The sequence below is a fragment of the Lutjanus erythropterus genome, chromosome 18 (assembly GCF_056507025.1).
Source record: "Lutjanus erythropterus isolate fLutEry1 chromosome 18, fLutEry1.hap2, whole genome shotgun sequence".
In the NCBI taxonomy this organism is placed as follows: Eukaryota; Metazoa; Chordata; class Actinopteri; order Lutjaniformes; family Lutjanidae; genus Lutjanus; species Lutjanus erythropterus.
The window spans coordinates 23249402-23264490 of NC_139334.1; the positions used below are offsets into that span (position 1 = coordinate 23249402).

A 15089-nucleotide genomic window follows, 5' to 3' on the forward strand; every position below is an offset into this window, starting at 1 on the left:
CCAAATGAAACATTTATTATCAATCTTATCATTCTTTTGGCTAAATTCCACATTCACAAATGTAAGTTCTCTCATAGAAAGCCCTGTTTCATTGCTTTTCACAGTGAGGTCAAGCAATACGTTGATTCTTTAAAGTTTTCTCTTAATCAAAAGGCAATCAAAACTTTGCATATCTGTGAACATTTTGGCACTTTTCTGTAAACTTATATCCCCCCTGGCAAGTTATATTGTTATGTTATTATGGCTTATTTCTTTGTTTTTATTTTTCAAATATCTGAAATTGTATTGGCTTTGCAATGTATAATACTCACCTTTGTGAAAGAATGTAATCTTGTAAACTTTGCAAACGGCAAATAAAGTTTTATTAAAAAAAAAAAAAAAAAAAAAATGCTGTAGAAGTGGCTGTAAACCGGAACACGATATATAACTCACCGGTTACTGTTTACTGCAGGACACCTGCTTTTACGGACTATTTTTCTTTGAATATTCGTTTAAAATGTTAAGAAATCCAGAGTTAACATAAGTTATGTGTATAAACGGAACATTGTTTTATTAATTTAAATAATCGTCGTCTTTGCTGAGGGCTCTCTGTAGGACCTGCACGTCACTGAAAGGCAAGAAACAAACATTTACCGACAGTAAAAGCAGGGGATCGTTGTTATTATTACACGTACATGAAGGAGTTTTACTTTGACTGCGCTTTGCTTTGGTATAATAATCTTTGTTAGACGTAAAGCATTAGCAAACAGCGTGTTTCAATTAGATTACATTATACATATATTAAATTTCCCCCGTTGATCACATTCACTTAAAACTCACAGCTGTCAGGCACGTTGCACACAAATATTCGGTTTGTCATGATGAATTTAAAACCATAACAATATAAAACAAATCAACTATTGTCTCCTAATGTTCAGGGGCTGTGTTCGTCCAACAGTACAGCTCTGAGACATTTGCACTTTACATAAGTATTTCCATTTTTAATGCTACTTAAAAAGGAGTAGACGTACAGAGGACATTTGTATTTACTATTTCATCATCATTATTATTATTATTATTATTATTATTATTATTATTATTATTATTATTTGTTGTCGTTGCAATGCACTGGTTCAGATTGAACTGTCCAACAGTTTATAAAGTAGGTCAAACTGTCCCCTCCTCCACCACCAGTCACAACAATAGAGCTCTTACCTGTAGTTTTGTTTTGTTTATCAAGGTTAGTTTTGGTTTTGGTTTTGGTGATACTGCCCAAATGTTTGCCTTCTTTTGACATTTCATGACTACTCTGTACTACTACACTTTATATTATACAATCACCACCTCCGTCCCTCTTACTTATATTTATACAGTGAATAACAAGCAGCAAGGTCGTTTCATGACTACTTTGTACTGACACCATGTACTGGACAATCATCACCGCTGTGCTTCTTATTTATTCTATACTTTATTATGTATAATAACTAATAAGGTCACTTTTGACATGGTATTTATAGATATTCTTATAGTTTTTAACAACTCATTGTATATAAATGTTAACTCCTACCTATCCTACCTGTGCAACATTATTTTATCTTGTATAAATACTCCTGTCTGCATTATTAGAATATCTGGAATAAGTCTTACACTGCTTGTATTCTTAGTTTCATAATGAATCTGTATAGCATTATTTATTTTGTTTACCTCTTACTTTTTTTTTTCCCAAATAATTGTTGCACCACTCAAAGTGTTGAATGTTAAAAACTCTGCCCACTGTACTATTCATCCATTCTGCTACACTAGTCACCATGTTTACATACTGATACACACACGGCAACTTAAAATGCCAGCAGGCAAATTCCTCCTCTTTTTTCCTGTATGCTACAACATTAAAACACAGTCATGCATTCGTGAGAGCAATTTAATCAGAGCTGCAACGATTAGTCAATTAATCAATGTCCAAAATTTTTTTCTCATGGACCAAACAAATAATTGATTAATCAAGATGATCTAATTAATCAATCATGGGGATCTAACAGTACCAAAACTTCACAATAAAAAAAGTCCATGATGTGATATTTAAAAACAAAAAAAGATGTGCTGATGTGTGCAGCATTTTTGTTCATAGAAAATTTGTTTTTCCTTCTAACTTGAAGTGCTTCTGCTGTTTGTTTGAATTATGGACGTACAATGGACTGGTTGCACAACAGACACTTTGACTTGTCAGAGCAGGAAAAACACAGTTGGACTTAATTATAGTATTTAAGCTCCATTAGGTGTGACAGTGAATCAGCATGCAAAACAGAAGAACCTCCCTGAAGTGCATGTAGCAGTCAGTAATACACCTGTGAGTTCTCTGGTATGTCAAAATGTCTGCTGTGCAACTAACCACTACAGAAACACTGCAGTAGTCAGATGTAGTCACAGTCCAGTATGGGCTTGAGACATTTTTTATTGCAATATTTGATATATTGTGACATCCCTAATCAAAAATTAAAATAATAATTATTTGCAGCCCTAAACTTAATAATAAGAGGGCCATTCTGCTGCATAACGACTGATTACTTTTGACACTTTAAGTAGCTTTTATATTTGAAATGCATCATTTTTATTTGTAATAAAATAGTTTTATATTGTTGCATGGCTACTTCTACTTATAGAATCTGAAAACTATACAATACAACATTGAAACAGTGAGGAAGAAGAGAAAATAATAAGTCTTTGTCTTCCTCAATGCTTGCAGATAATTGTTGACAGAACAACTTGCAGCACTGATAAATGCTGTGTGGCCCAGTTTATAACATCTGTTATGTAATGCATTATTGCAATGAAGTCGGCTTTGTGTTACTGATCTTTGGACTGTACAATCAATCTAGATCTAAAGGCTGATAGTTGTGGATTAACCTTTTCAGTTCAGCTGGTCACAAAAGGTTGTGTTGCAGCAGTCAAGCAGCATTTGACACGATTCTGTCCTTCAGTTCACCTCTAGTTTGAGTCTCAGGCCCGTCCAGGATGAAACGTGTCAGGGTTGTGGTGGTGGGAGCGGGCGTGATCGGCTTCTCCACCGCTGTCTGCATCGCCGAGGCCCTTCCCTTCTGCTCCGTCACTCTGCTGGCCGAGAAGTTCAGTCCAGACACCACCAGTGATGGAGCTGCTGGGATCCTGTTTGCTGCAAAGTTTCCAGGTTTGCAATAATCTTGTTTTTTCTCTCACATATTAGTAAATCATTGTATAACACATGTGAATTAATCATTTAACCTCAACCTCTATCTGCATTCACAGTACACATTAGCTCTGCATGTTTAAAATGACTGACTTTACTGTATTTCTCCATCAGATATTCCCTTGGACAGACAAAAGCGCTGGTTCAAGGACAGCTTTGATCACCTGTTGGCCATTGCTCAATCCCAACACTCACCAGAAGCTGGAGTCATAATGAGCTCTGGGTAGCTATTGATATATTGGACTATTATTAAAAAAAAGCAAATTCTCTACTTTAATACTGTTTTTTTTTTCCAGCTGGCAAATTTTTAAGGAGGTTCCAGCTGAGAGGAAGCCCTACTGGTCAGAGTTCGTGATCGGCTTTCGATTCATGACCGACGGTGAACTGAAAAGGTTTCCAGATCATAAGTTTGGACAAGCGTTCACAACCATAAAATGTGAATGTTCCAGCTACCTGCCGTGGCTCGAGAAGAGGTTTGTGCTCTGCATTAAACTCTCATTATCATATGAAATAAACAGATTGTTTGAAGTGGGGTCGTATGAGGTACTTTTTGATAGTGGGTGTATTACCTACAGTAGATGATGGTCAGCACACCCACCAGAATGACCACGCCCCCCAGGTGAAAACAAGCCCTGTAAGAGCAGCCGGTCAGTTTGTGTCTGTGGCAAATATTCAATCACAGGTTAGTTGAGGTTACTGAGTAAATGACGTTTGTTGCTTGTAGCTGTAGATCAAAGTTCATCAGAAAGGAGTCTTAGTGATGATGGAACTTAAGTTTTTTTCTGTGAAAAAACAGATCCCTACCATAAATGACCTGCTTTTAGAATGAGTTTGGTTCAGCAGCACCAATACAGCAAAATGAAATGTCATAACAATATAAAGTGAGAGAACCGTTGTGTAAGGGTTGAGGGAGTGAGGGTTGCATGTCAGGTTTGTCTACTTTGATGGTCTGAAATTCCCACAAACTCAAACATTTACAGGTAATTACAGTTCAGTTTCTCATGTGGTTCCACTAAAACAAAGGTGGATAAAGAGTTTGTTGTTTTAAAGGTTCAGAAAAGCTGGAGGCCTGGTGGAACGGAGGACCATCAACAGTCTTCAGGAACTGAGCAGCAGCTTCGATCTCATCGTCAACTGCTCCGGTTTGGGCTCCAAAACGCTGGTGGCCGACAGGATGGTGTACTCGGTCAGAGGCCAGGTGCTCAAGGTGGAGGCCCCCTGGCTGCAGCACTTCATCAGAGATGGAGATGGAAAGACCTACATCTACCCCGGCATGCACAGCGTCACCGTCGGCGGCACGAGGCAGGAGGACGACTGGCGGCTGCAGGTGGACGACGGAGACACGAAGAGCATCCTGGAGCGCTGCGGCAGGCTGGAGCCGTCGCTCAGCAGGGCCAAAGTTCTCAGCGAGTGGGTCGGCCTGAGGCCCAGCAGGAGGAACCCGAGGGTGGAGAGGGAGATGATGCAGCTGCAGGGTCGCATGGTGCCTGTGGTCCACAACTACGGCCACGGAGGCTGGGGAGTCACCCTGGCGTGGGGTTGTGCCATGGACGCACTGGGGCTGGTCAGGCAGTGCCTTCGTGAGACGCCACTACAGGCGAAACTATAAACTGTCTGCTGCTCAATCCTAGTTTTACACAGTGGCCTTTAAATCTTGAAGACACACTGTCAGGGAGAGTTAAATCACTGACAACAAAACAAAACTTACAGTGAAAATCAAAACTATTTGCACTAATTTTTACATTTTACAGTGTAGATAAGCTAATTATTTATTAAATCAATTTGATTGTAATTAATTTACTGCTAGTAGGGGTGAACACTTGTTGGATGTGAGAATCTCATAATAAATACTGCTCTTTTGGTACCAATAACAGCTGCCTGTGAGGACAGAGATCTACTGTCAGATTAATTTAATTCAAACATGTCAACATTTATTTTATTTGCGTGAAACAGTGATTAAAAGCCTTGTTAGCATTTTTACAATGTTTACAGAAAAGAAACCTTTATTAATTAAATTAATTAAAAAGAAAATACTGTACATAATTCATTGGAACTGATGTGAAATAAACAATTCATGTTTATATGAAAGAGACATGGTTGCTGGCTGGAATGTAATTGTTCAACCACTAAAAATGCTGAAGTCTGTGGCAACACTTAACATAAAATTGGTCATTAATTGCTATCACTACTTGCAGTTAGATTACAATTAGACATTGATAAAATTGTTTTGACTTGTAACAGCAGGAAAAGCTCTCGTGTTACTAATAATGATGATGGTTTTGTTCTGGTCACATGTCCCAGGGAGCCAGAACAGAAGTCAGCCATCATTAATATTATTCACAGCAGCACTTTTCCTACTGTGACGTGTCAAAATGTCTTCTGCGAAAATGGCATTTTGTCATTAATGGAGATACTGTATATACATAAGCATATGTACTAATATACACTTAGAGGACAGTTCACCCCACAATCAAAAATACATATTTATTCCTCTCGCCTGTACAGCTTTTATTTATCCACCTAGTCTGTTTATCTGCAGTAGAGATGCTGCTGCTCTCCAGTATAATGGAAATAGATAGCACTCAGTTTGTGGATTTTTTTTTCTTTCTTTCTTCTTTCTACTGAACTCAACCTGCCACCTGTATCGCTGTAATGTAGAGGCTGGAAGTAACAAAGTACAAATACTTAGCTCCTGTACTTCCAAGTTTTAAGTTTTCAGGTATCTGTACTTTATGTTAAAATGTAAGTAATAATAGAGAGTAAAAGTAAAGTATCAGCAAAATACATACACCTTACATTCCCAAAACAGGCTTGTTACTTCGGTGTTTGAGGGGAATTATTGATTGATTGATTTTTTTTTTTTGCATTATTGCGTTCCACCTTTCTAACCTCATGCACTGATGAACAAACCAAGAAATCATATTTTCTATTTGCGACTGTCCCATCAATTTAAGCTGACTTAGTCTTAACATGTATGACAATGTAACTAGACAAAAACAATGTACAAGATCTAACAAGACGAAACAGACGAGAGGAGACTCAACTGTGGAGAAAAGGTGAGATTCAGTTAGCTTTACACAGAAACAGCTGGTAGAAAGTATTTGTACTTCTACTGGAGTTAAGAAAGAGTACTTTTGCATCACTGAGCTAGCTAGTGGCAGGTGTAGTTCAGTAGAAAGAGGGTAGTTCCTCCATGAAACTGCTCATAAAAAAAGTCTGGATTATTTTGAGCAACTGGGTAATTATTTCTGGAAAGAGACACTTCTGTTGAGTTCTTCAAAAGTATTTTGCACCACAAGCTGAGTGCCATTTAGTTCCATTTTGTTAGAGAGAAGGCCAATATCTCAAAAACTGTGACTTGGACCAAGAGCTAGATGGATAAAGTGCACTATAGGAAACAACAAAAATATGTATTTTTCAGTTTGAGGTGACGTATCCATTAACAGTTCCATGAACAGCTGAATTTGTTGATAAAAACTTTGTTTGAGGTGGGATAAGCAGTGCTGCTTGTGTAACTAATGGACTCAGCTGTAGTTTCCTCTAGTACAGACTGGATTCAGCTGAATGGAGAACATCTGAAATAAAGACTGGTAGTATTGATCACACTGTAACCAGACTTAGTAAGTTATAAATCAATAAGTTAGTGATGTAAACAAAAGTAAACATGATCTAAACTGAGGGAGAATTAATTCTACTAGACTGAACTTTGTATTGGGTGTAATCTGTCTGACCATGCTTTAGACTGCATTTTGTGGCTACTGTGGGAAAATGTGCCACAGATTCAGTAATCTGCTTGCATTTTCACCTCAGATGAAAAAGTATCCTGGCGCACACATAATATATATGGTTAACATTTCAGAGATCACTGGTTGTTTGGGGAGAAAAAATTGTATTTCAAACATTTTGAAAGAAATATAGTTCTAAGATGATCCAACAGCATCAGTTAACATCTGCAAAGAGACAGTTCACTGTGATTTTTCACCTTGTCAGAAAGCAGAAAGCAACACCCTGCAGCTAGAGTCTTTCTTCTATCAGGGATCCCAGGTTTACTGAGTTTATGGACGCCTTCTTGTTTCTTTTCATTTTCAGCCGGCGGGCTTCCAAATTGGCTGAAATTGAACGACTGCTCGTCCGCTCTGACAACGTGTGGTTTGTGTAGTCGTACAAACAGTCAGTCTCTGTTGGTAAGGGCTCTCGGCGTGGGTTTGGTGAGGAATTTGTAATTACAGGATGATTGGACCTTTCTGCTGGGACTGTGGGTGGCAGCTGGAGGTGTGTGCTTTGTGTTGTTTCTGCTTGTTTAGGGCCAAACACATCTGCTGTGTCTGTGTTCAAAGTGCTGCACACAGGGTTACATGATGTGGTTGAATGCTGGGAGGACGGAGACTTGACCTCACAGTGTTTTTGAGGATTCACTCTGTGCTGCGTGTCCGTCTTAACGCAAGGGGTCAGGTTACAGTTTTTAGGGTGGACGAGTCTCTTCTGCTCTTTGTGGAGGACAGTCAGGGAGGAGCTCCGCCTCGGCAGCTCTGGTGCTGGGTTTCTTCTCAGCTCCATGCAGCTCTGGCTCCTAGAAACGCCTCCACCGGGAACATGACCTTTTGCTGGGCTTAGGGGAGTTAAGCTGGTCTTAGGGGGTCTTAGTGACGGTTTACTCTGGAGTGAAGTCTTACTGGAGCTGGTGGAGGTCAGGGTCTGGGGGAGGGCAGGGTTCTCTGGTGACGGGAGGTGGCTTGACTCAAAACCAGAAGAGGACCTGCTCATGGATGAAGATGTCTTTTTGTCCCTTCCTGAAATAAACAAGTGAAGTGTGTGCAGATCATGCAGGTGCCAGTCAGTTGTGATATGTATTTGATTTAAAGGAATAGTTTATTTAATGTGGGCTTGTAAGAAGTACTTCTCTATAGTCAGTGTGTTACTCACAGAAGATGCCAGAACAAATTGCTTTTAATTAATTCTAAAAAAAAAAAAAAAGCACCTTTTTTCCTTCAACTTCAACGAAATGTTTCACACTGGGAAAAGTTGTTAGACAGCAAAATTAGTGGTGAAAATATTCTAAATATAGTGTAAATTTAGACTGATGTTAATTTTTTTTAGGTGGACTTTTTTTAAAATGGCTAAAATACCTTTTCTTGTCAAAAACTTAGCTGCTCTCTGCTTTTCTCCAAACTGGGGTCATATCGACCGCCGCCTACTGTAGGTAACACACTGACTATGTATAAGTACCTCATACAACCCCAGATTAAATAATCTGAACTATCCCTTTAAACAGAACAGATGCAGAGCGCTCAGTTTTTGGAAAAGTGTGGCTGTTGTGAAAGGATGCTCAAGAAAAAAACGAGTTCAAAAAAAAAAAAAAAAAAAAAATCTAAATGTGCGCTAAAAATGAGTGATGAATGAAAGAAAAGAAGGAAGCAGTCAGGTCTGGTAAAGCATGGAGCAATTTATTCCTCACACTCAACCATGACAGAAGCACACTTCAGAAAATGCTGCGACTTCAGACCCTCAACCTGCCACACTTCTGTCAGAAGTGTTAGTTTAACTTTTCACTGTGTTAAACCATTTTAAAGGTTGTCCTAAGTCTGCATTTTAGTGCATTTACAATTATACAAAATGCCATATTTTAACAATTATAATTATAGTATTTAGTAAATATTTTAATTCTTCTGCATTACACAGTTTTCAGGCACATGATAAAATATTGTGCAACGTTATATTTTACTGGACTAAAAAAATATACACACAAACAGCAAAATCTTGAGAGAAATACACTGTACAAGCGTGGCTGATCTGACATAAGTTCTGTAACCACATGACCTTTTGACATTCACAAGAACCCTCATTTACAATAAGCACAACTCTTCGTATTTTTAACAATTTAAGACTCTTTTTTTTTAAGACTTAAGCCTAATAACCACAATAAGAATGATATAGCTATGAATAAAGCAAGCATTCACAGTAAATATGTACTGCAATTACTGAGAAAGTTTTCTTTTGTACTATTTAAATCCTATCACACGTCGGTTCAACAGTCACCATTTTCAGCAAACGCAAAAACCACCACACAACTCACAACTGCAGATCTATTTGTGAGTAGACCTACAAGCGGCTCCACATATAGTTTGCTTAAGGGTGTGAAAAAAGTCTTTAGAGGTCACTGCTCAGTTTAACATGATGTAAGTGAACTTTCTAGGCCCGTAACAACAGTGAGCATTGTGTTATCCCATTTTTAATATGATGCTTGTAAAGAAAGGCAAGATATCAGTTCTCAAAGCGCTGAACAGACATAAAAGTGACTGCAAAACAGTTGATGCAGAAACAGAAGAAAGGATGACTTGAAGAAGAATATGCTTGAAGAAAAAAAAAAACACAGAGCACCAGAAGTGAATGTGACAACAGCAGAGTCTTTCCAGAAGAGCATGAAAACTGAATTTGGTGGCTTGGAATGCTCGAGCGTCAAGAAGGACTGAAGACCACGCAAGTCTTTCTAGTGAAGGATGAGACAGAGGAGCGCAGAAGAGGAGCAGGACAGTGTTCACAGGCGACTCAGGCTGTCATTACCGTTCTCCAGGTTCTCGTTACTCTCGTAGCAGCCGGAGTCCCGCGGGGAGTCTCCCATGAGGCCACGTCTGTCCAGGAGCAGCTTCTCCTGTGAACCTCCAGACTGACTGCTTCGCTCCGGGTCGCTGCTTCCTGCAAGGCACAACACCACCAGCAGGGGGCAGACAGTCACACAACTTGATCTCAAGAGAAAACGGTTTGGGAGCTCTGCGTTGTTGTTGTGTACATGGGATGTTTTTGATGATAGCAGGGGTAGACATGTTGATAGATCTTTCACCTTTATTACAACGTTGATTTTAAATTACATATCTGTCAATATTTCAACCTCAATACTAACCCAAAAATCTTACTAAATTTGGGAATACATATATGATAGATTTAAGGAAAAACCTCAAGGCTTATAAACTCACTTAATGTTGAGTTTTACTTTTGTTTCACTCACATTCACTATAAATAAAAAAGTTTAAAAAACACAGTAATATTCTGGAAGCTGGGGGAAAATAACTATCACATAAAAATACAGTAATGTTCTGTAATTAAAATACAGTTCATATCTTTAATTTTACATGAAATCTTGTGTATTTTATGGCTTTTTAATATTTAATGATGGATATTTAAAATCAATGAAATATCCTAGAAATATGGCCAAACAAATAATATAATACAAATAATCTGGCTTAAAATGGCAAAAGAGGTATTTTATAATATGATTTCTCATAAAATATTTGATTTACCTTTTAGGTAAGGCTGGTAATCACATTAATATTTGCAATAATCTACCCTGTAGCTTCACTGTGCGCATAGTTGGAAAAAAATAGATGTGAATAAATGCTTCAGGTCACAGTAACACCTGTGAGACACGGCCGACAGTGAGCCTGCAGGAAGCAGCTGCAGAGATGAGAGTGTTACGTCAAAGTCATGTGTCTATAATTAGTGCAACAATATGCACAGCACTGTGTTTAGTTTAAGATGATTATCTTTATTTGTGTTTAGTTTAAGATGATTATCTTTATTGAAAACCGAAACTTCTAACTAATTAGATCTATGAAATTTTAACAAACACATTTATTCTACATTTCTGTTGTGAAAACGTCCATAAGATATTTGTCAATTAACAATTAAATCTAGGTAAAAGTACAGAAACATTATTTATTTTACTGTTAATTATCACTCACTAATTGTCACTTTGAAAAATCTAAAATTTATGATAATTCATGGTTACAGGTTTTTTGATGGAGTTTTGATTTCAAAACGTATAATTTCTGTAAAATATAACACCCTGGTGATTACCTGACCCACCATCATACTCTTGCAGCAGCTCCACAGCAGTGAGCAGCACAGCTCTGTGCTGGGCGTCTCTGATGTTCAGCTCATCCAGGTCCTCCTCCTCTAGCAACTTGAAAGTGTCCAGATCCTCGTAACCGTTAAAAAGGAAGGTGGGAAGATGCTCCTGTGAATAAATGATACATAAACAGGTCAGTAAATATCTACAGAAGGCATTAACTTGAGCATGCACAATTTGGATAAAACCATAACTGCTGAAAAGTATTTTGATTTGTAGATGAGAAATAAGATTCTTGGATGTTATAAGTGTTATAAGTAATAGTTTGACATTTTGGAACATACACATACACGTTTGTGCTGAGAGTAAACACTTGTCTAGACCCAGAGCATAGAAAGCTGCTCTCTGGTTCTTACACATGTATTGTCAAAAAACACAGACTTGAAGTCTAAATAAATGCTTCAGGTCATGTTTATACCAGTAAAACACAGCTGAGAAGCGTGACTAATTAAAATGAGATTAAAATGAGAGTGTTGAGACGTGGGAGTGAAATACGCATCTGACCCACGTGTGGTCGAGGCAGGAGGTTGGATGAGAAGATGGTAAATATGAGGCCAGAGCCAGCCAATGGTGAGCTTAATGTCTGCCCCAAAAATCTTAACTTAATAGTTAACTTAAAATAGTTAACTTTTCGGTCAGAGCCAGACTAGCTGTTTTCCCCTGTTTTCACTGTTGATCCTAAACTGAGCTAACCATCTCCTGGTTTTAGCATCATACATATTAAGCATACAGACATGAGAGTGGTATCGATCTGCCGATTCTCAAAGAACTGAAACTGAAAGTATAATTTCCAAATCTTTAAATACAACTAGAATCGGTTTTAACCAATCACCCACTGCTGTTTCTTTTATCTTAAAGTCAGAACTTTGACAAATAAAATGTTCCTTACATTGAAAATTCCAGTATTGGTTTTATATATAAATACAATGTCTCTGTGTGTGTGTGTGTGTGTGTGTGTGTGTGTGTGTGTGTGTGTGTGTGTGTGTGTGTGTGTGTGTGTGTCAGATTTATATAATGTAGTGAGTTTATTACTTTGAGGTTAATGCGATCAAGGAGCTCCTCTACAGAGGTGGGTTTGGGTTGCCGGGCCTTCCTCCTCCTTCGTGTCTTTTTGGGCTTCACTTCCTCTTCATTCAGGACATCCACATAAATGAACTTGAAGGTGCCGACTTTACCGTTGAGCATCCCCATCCACGTACCCATCGGAGGCTTACTAATTATATCGATGACGTCTCCGCTCTGCAACACAAGACCAGTGGAGCTTGAGTTTCTTCGGAGGTATAAGCTCATCTCTGCATACTGTGTGATTTACTGGAGCACTAACATGCTCATACCTTCAGTTTGAGGGAGTCTGTGTCGTAGGGACTCGGGGTGAAGTCGGTATGAACTAGAGCACGTCCACAGAAGGGTCCACGGTAAGGCAGCTCATCCTCTTCCCCGTCTTCAGACTTCACGCTCTCTCTGTTGCTGTTGGAGGAGTCAGTGGTGCCCACCGTCTGACCGCCTACACAAAACACACAAGGCAAAAAAAAATGAGCCTCTCCAGACCACAAGACTGCACGCGTCTGTTAGTATCTGAAAAATATTTTTAATGTCTTTTAATCTGACTGGGGTGCCATGCAGGCAAATACACCGAGACAAGAAAGTTTAGACTATCTCCAAGGCATCCTTGAACCACCTTTCTGAATAACACCACACATCTGGTGTTCCAAGGCTGAGTTAAAACAAACACTGAGGACTATTTGCAAGTACACCCAGCTCTGGCACATGCACACTGTAAACACACAGACTTACTCATGGAGCTTTGTCCACTGAGGGAACTCCTCAGGCTTTCCACAGACCCTCCAGGCTTCAGTTTGGGTTTCTCCAAAGAGTCAGAGTCTGTCTGGGGCGAGTGAGGACAGCTGGATATGCGGTCTGGGCTTGACTAAGACACAGAGGAGGAAAAGATTTATTATCAATGATTCACAATCTTCCCAACATTGACACTGATAAATGCATCTGTACTGTAATGTTCTATCCTGAGTGTGCATACCTGTTCAGAGAGAGAGCAGTGGTACCTCTTGGATATGTGTTTTCTCATAGTTTCTCTCACAGACTTGACTTTTTTGCCCAGGGAAATACGAGATGTTGGTGGAGACTTAACAGGATCTCTCATAACATCTCCGTCTTTATTCTAATTTAAATACACAAAAAATAGAAAAAAAGCAAATCAACAAACAAGTTTAACTAATGATTTAGTCAAGTGAAATTCAGGAGGAATGACAGTTACGTACAGTGTTATCACTGTCACAGATGACTGCATGCACTGAGCGATTGGTCAGGTCAAATCCTCCAAAACTACAAGCTCTCTGTAAAAATAAAAAACAAACAAACAAAAAAGGACATTTATAAGATGTAGGTGAACTTGGGTGTTTGCTTATTGAATACAGTGAGATTTTAGAGTATCTAGCCACCACTGTTCTAACATGCAGTTAGATGCCAATATGTTTAAGTGTTGGTCCACCATGCCACTGAACCCCTCGGGTTGGTGGCCACACTACATTTTTGGTGGCCCAATTGTAAAAGTATGTAAAAACAATACAGACAAAGCTATTTAACATGACTTAATGCAGTGTTCCTTCACTGTGACACTTGTATTATCCACTTTTCCCATGAGTTGTGATGTGGCGTTTCCTGAAGGTATTGTTTCCAATAAAAAAACAAGCCAGACTTCTTGGCTACACACTGCAGTCCTTTATGTCCTTAGATGTGTCCTGTTCTGGCAGCTTAAACCTCTCTCTTTGCGTTTCTGATTCTTCTGTAAGGATCACAGTTGCAGTTTTCTTGCAGTTTTCATATAATGTTGAACTTAAAAGGTGCAAAGGAATCAAAAAGTGTCACAGTATGGGGATAAAACTTGCTCCATGGAATATTTGGTGGCCACACACTTAACTTTTTTTGGCCAAGGGCCATGGTTAACATCAAACCCTGATCATATATGCTGCAATTTAATTTTTAAGCCGCAACTGGGAGTGTATAAATTCCTGTAGTGAGTCAGTTAACCACAGAGCCCATGATGGACAAACACAAGTATTTCCTCAGAACCACTGACTGATTGAAAACGACTGACACCATGATACATGTATTGTATGGTACAGTTCTTGTGTGTGGGGTCACTGTATTGTGGGTATTTGAGTGCTGTGTAACAATTCTTATCAAACTCAAAGTTAGATTCTGTTTTAAAGGACAAAGCTGCTCAGAATGAGTTAGTTAGACAGTTAGTTAGTTACAGTTGTTGCCAAATCAAAGGGGTTGAAGGATGGAAGTGACACTTGACTGCCTGAAGTACAATAGCTTATAAAATGCATGACTTGCCCAATAACAATCTCTGTATAAATGCTCCTCTATACTCACCCCATGGTGGCTCAGCGAGTTGAGGCTCCGGTGACGAAGCTCTCCGTCGGTCACTGAGCGAGCGATTTTCGTTTCCTCACCATTGCAACCGTCCATTTCAGAAAAGGAAGAGCCGCTGCCTTCACCTGCCTCCCTCACCTCTCCTGCTACACTCGTCTCCTGATGAACAGGGCTCCCACTAGACTTGCTGAAGACCTGGAAGATCTTCTGGCTGCTGCAGGTGTCCAGGCTGCTGGAGGAGGGGGAGGTGGTCAGGCTGTCAGAGTCCCGGTCATAGGTGAGCTGTTCCCGCAGAGCTGAAGCCAGTGAGTCCACGGGGCAAACAGCAGGCCTCTTCTGCACACCTGAGTACAGGGAGGCGCTGGCATCTCCACAGGGAAGACCATCTACGTTTAGGCTCTCTGGAAGGTAAAAAGATGGGAATGAAGAAAAGTAAAAATACAAAAAGTTCAAGATAATGATATCCTCAGGTTTTTAGATTTGACTATAAATAAGGTTGCCCTTTATCAAATACCAGTAATAACCATCAGTTAGTCATGCTATCCACTGGAGATCAGTTCAGTATAAACTAGATGAAACTCGTCTTAA

The 15089-nt window shown here is 39.2% G+C and overlaps 2 protein-coding genes across 3 annotated transcripts in view; one reads left to right on the forward strand and one right to left on the reverse strand.

Annotated features, from left to right (window-relative positions):
- The first annotated feature begins 401 nt into the window (after nt 1-401).
- ddo (D-aspartate oxidase) lies at nt 402-4979 on the forward strand. The gene is made up of 5 exons (XM_084742501.1): nt 402-670; nt 2958-3163; nt 3317-3425; nt 3499-3675; nt 4253-4979. Exons 2-5 carry the CDS (start codon nt 2992-2994, stop codon nt 4809-4811), a joined length of 1017 nt encoding a protein of 338 aa, XP_084598627.1. The 5' UTR covers nt 402-670; nt 2958-2991; the 3' UTR covers nt 4812-4979.
- A 2208-nt stretch (nt 4980-7187) lies between these two features.
- sash1b (SAM and SH3 domain containing 1b) overlaps nt 7188-15089 on the reverse strand; it is a 60192-nt gene continuing 52290 nt past the window's right edge. For both annotated transcript variants that reach the window (XM_084742179.1, XM_084742180.1), the window contains exons 10-18: nt 14502-14902; nt 13382-13456; nt 13141-13281; nt 12900-13032; nt 12440-12609; nt 12138-12344; nt 11054-11213; nt 9764-9895; nt 7188-7992 (exon numbers count right to left, since the gene is read on the reverse strand). In XM_084742179.1, the coding sequence (XP_084598305.1) occupies nt 7217-7992; nt 9764-9895; nt 11054-11213; nt 12138-12344; nt 12440-12609; nt 12900-13032; nt 13141-13281; nt 13382-13456; nt 14502-14902 (2195 nt within the window). In that variant the 3' untranslated portion in view covers nt 7188-7216. The remainder of the gene's footprint in view (nt 7993-9763; nt 9896-11053; nt 11214-12137; nt 12345-12439; nt 12610-12899; nt 13033-13140; nt 13282-13381; nt 13457-14501; nt 14903-15089) is intronic.

Coding starts and splice junctions, on each gene's coding strand:
- ddo (XM_084742501.1), top strand. CDS start 2,992: ATGAAACGTGTCAGGGTTGTGGTGGTGGGAGCGGGCGTGATCGGCTTC. Junction 3,164..3,316: donor GTTTGCTGCAAAGTTTCCAG/GTTTGCAATAAT, acceptor TTTCTCCATCAG/ATATTCCCTTGGACAGACAA. Junction 3,426..3,498: donor GGAGTCATAATGAGCTCTGG/GTAGCTATTGAT, acceptor TTTTTTTTCCAG/CTGGCAAATTTTTAAGGAGG.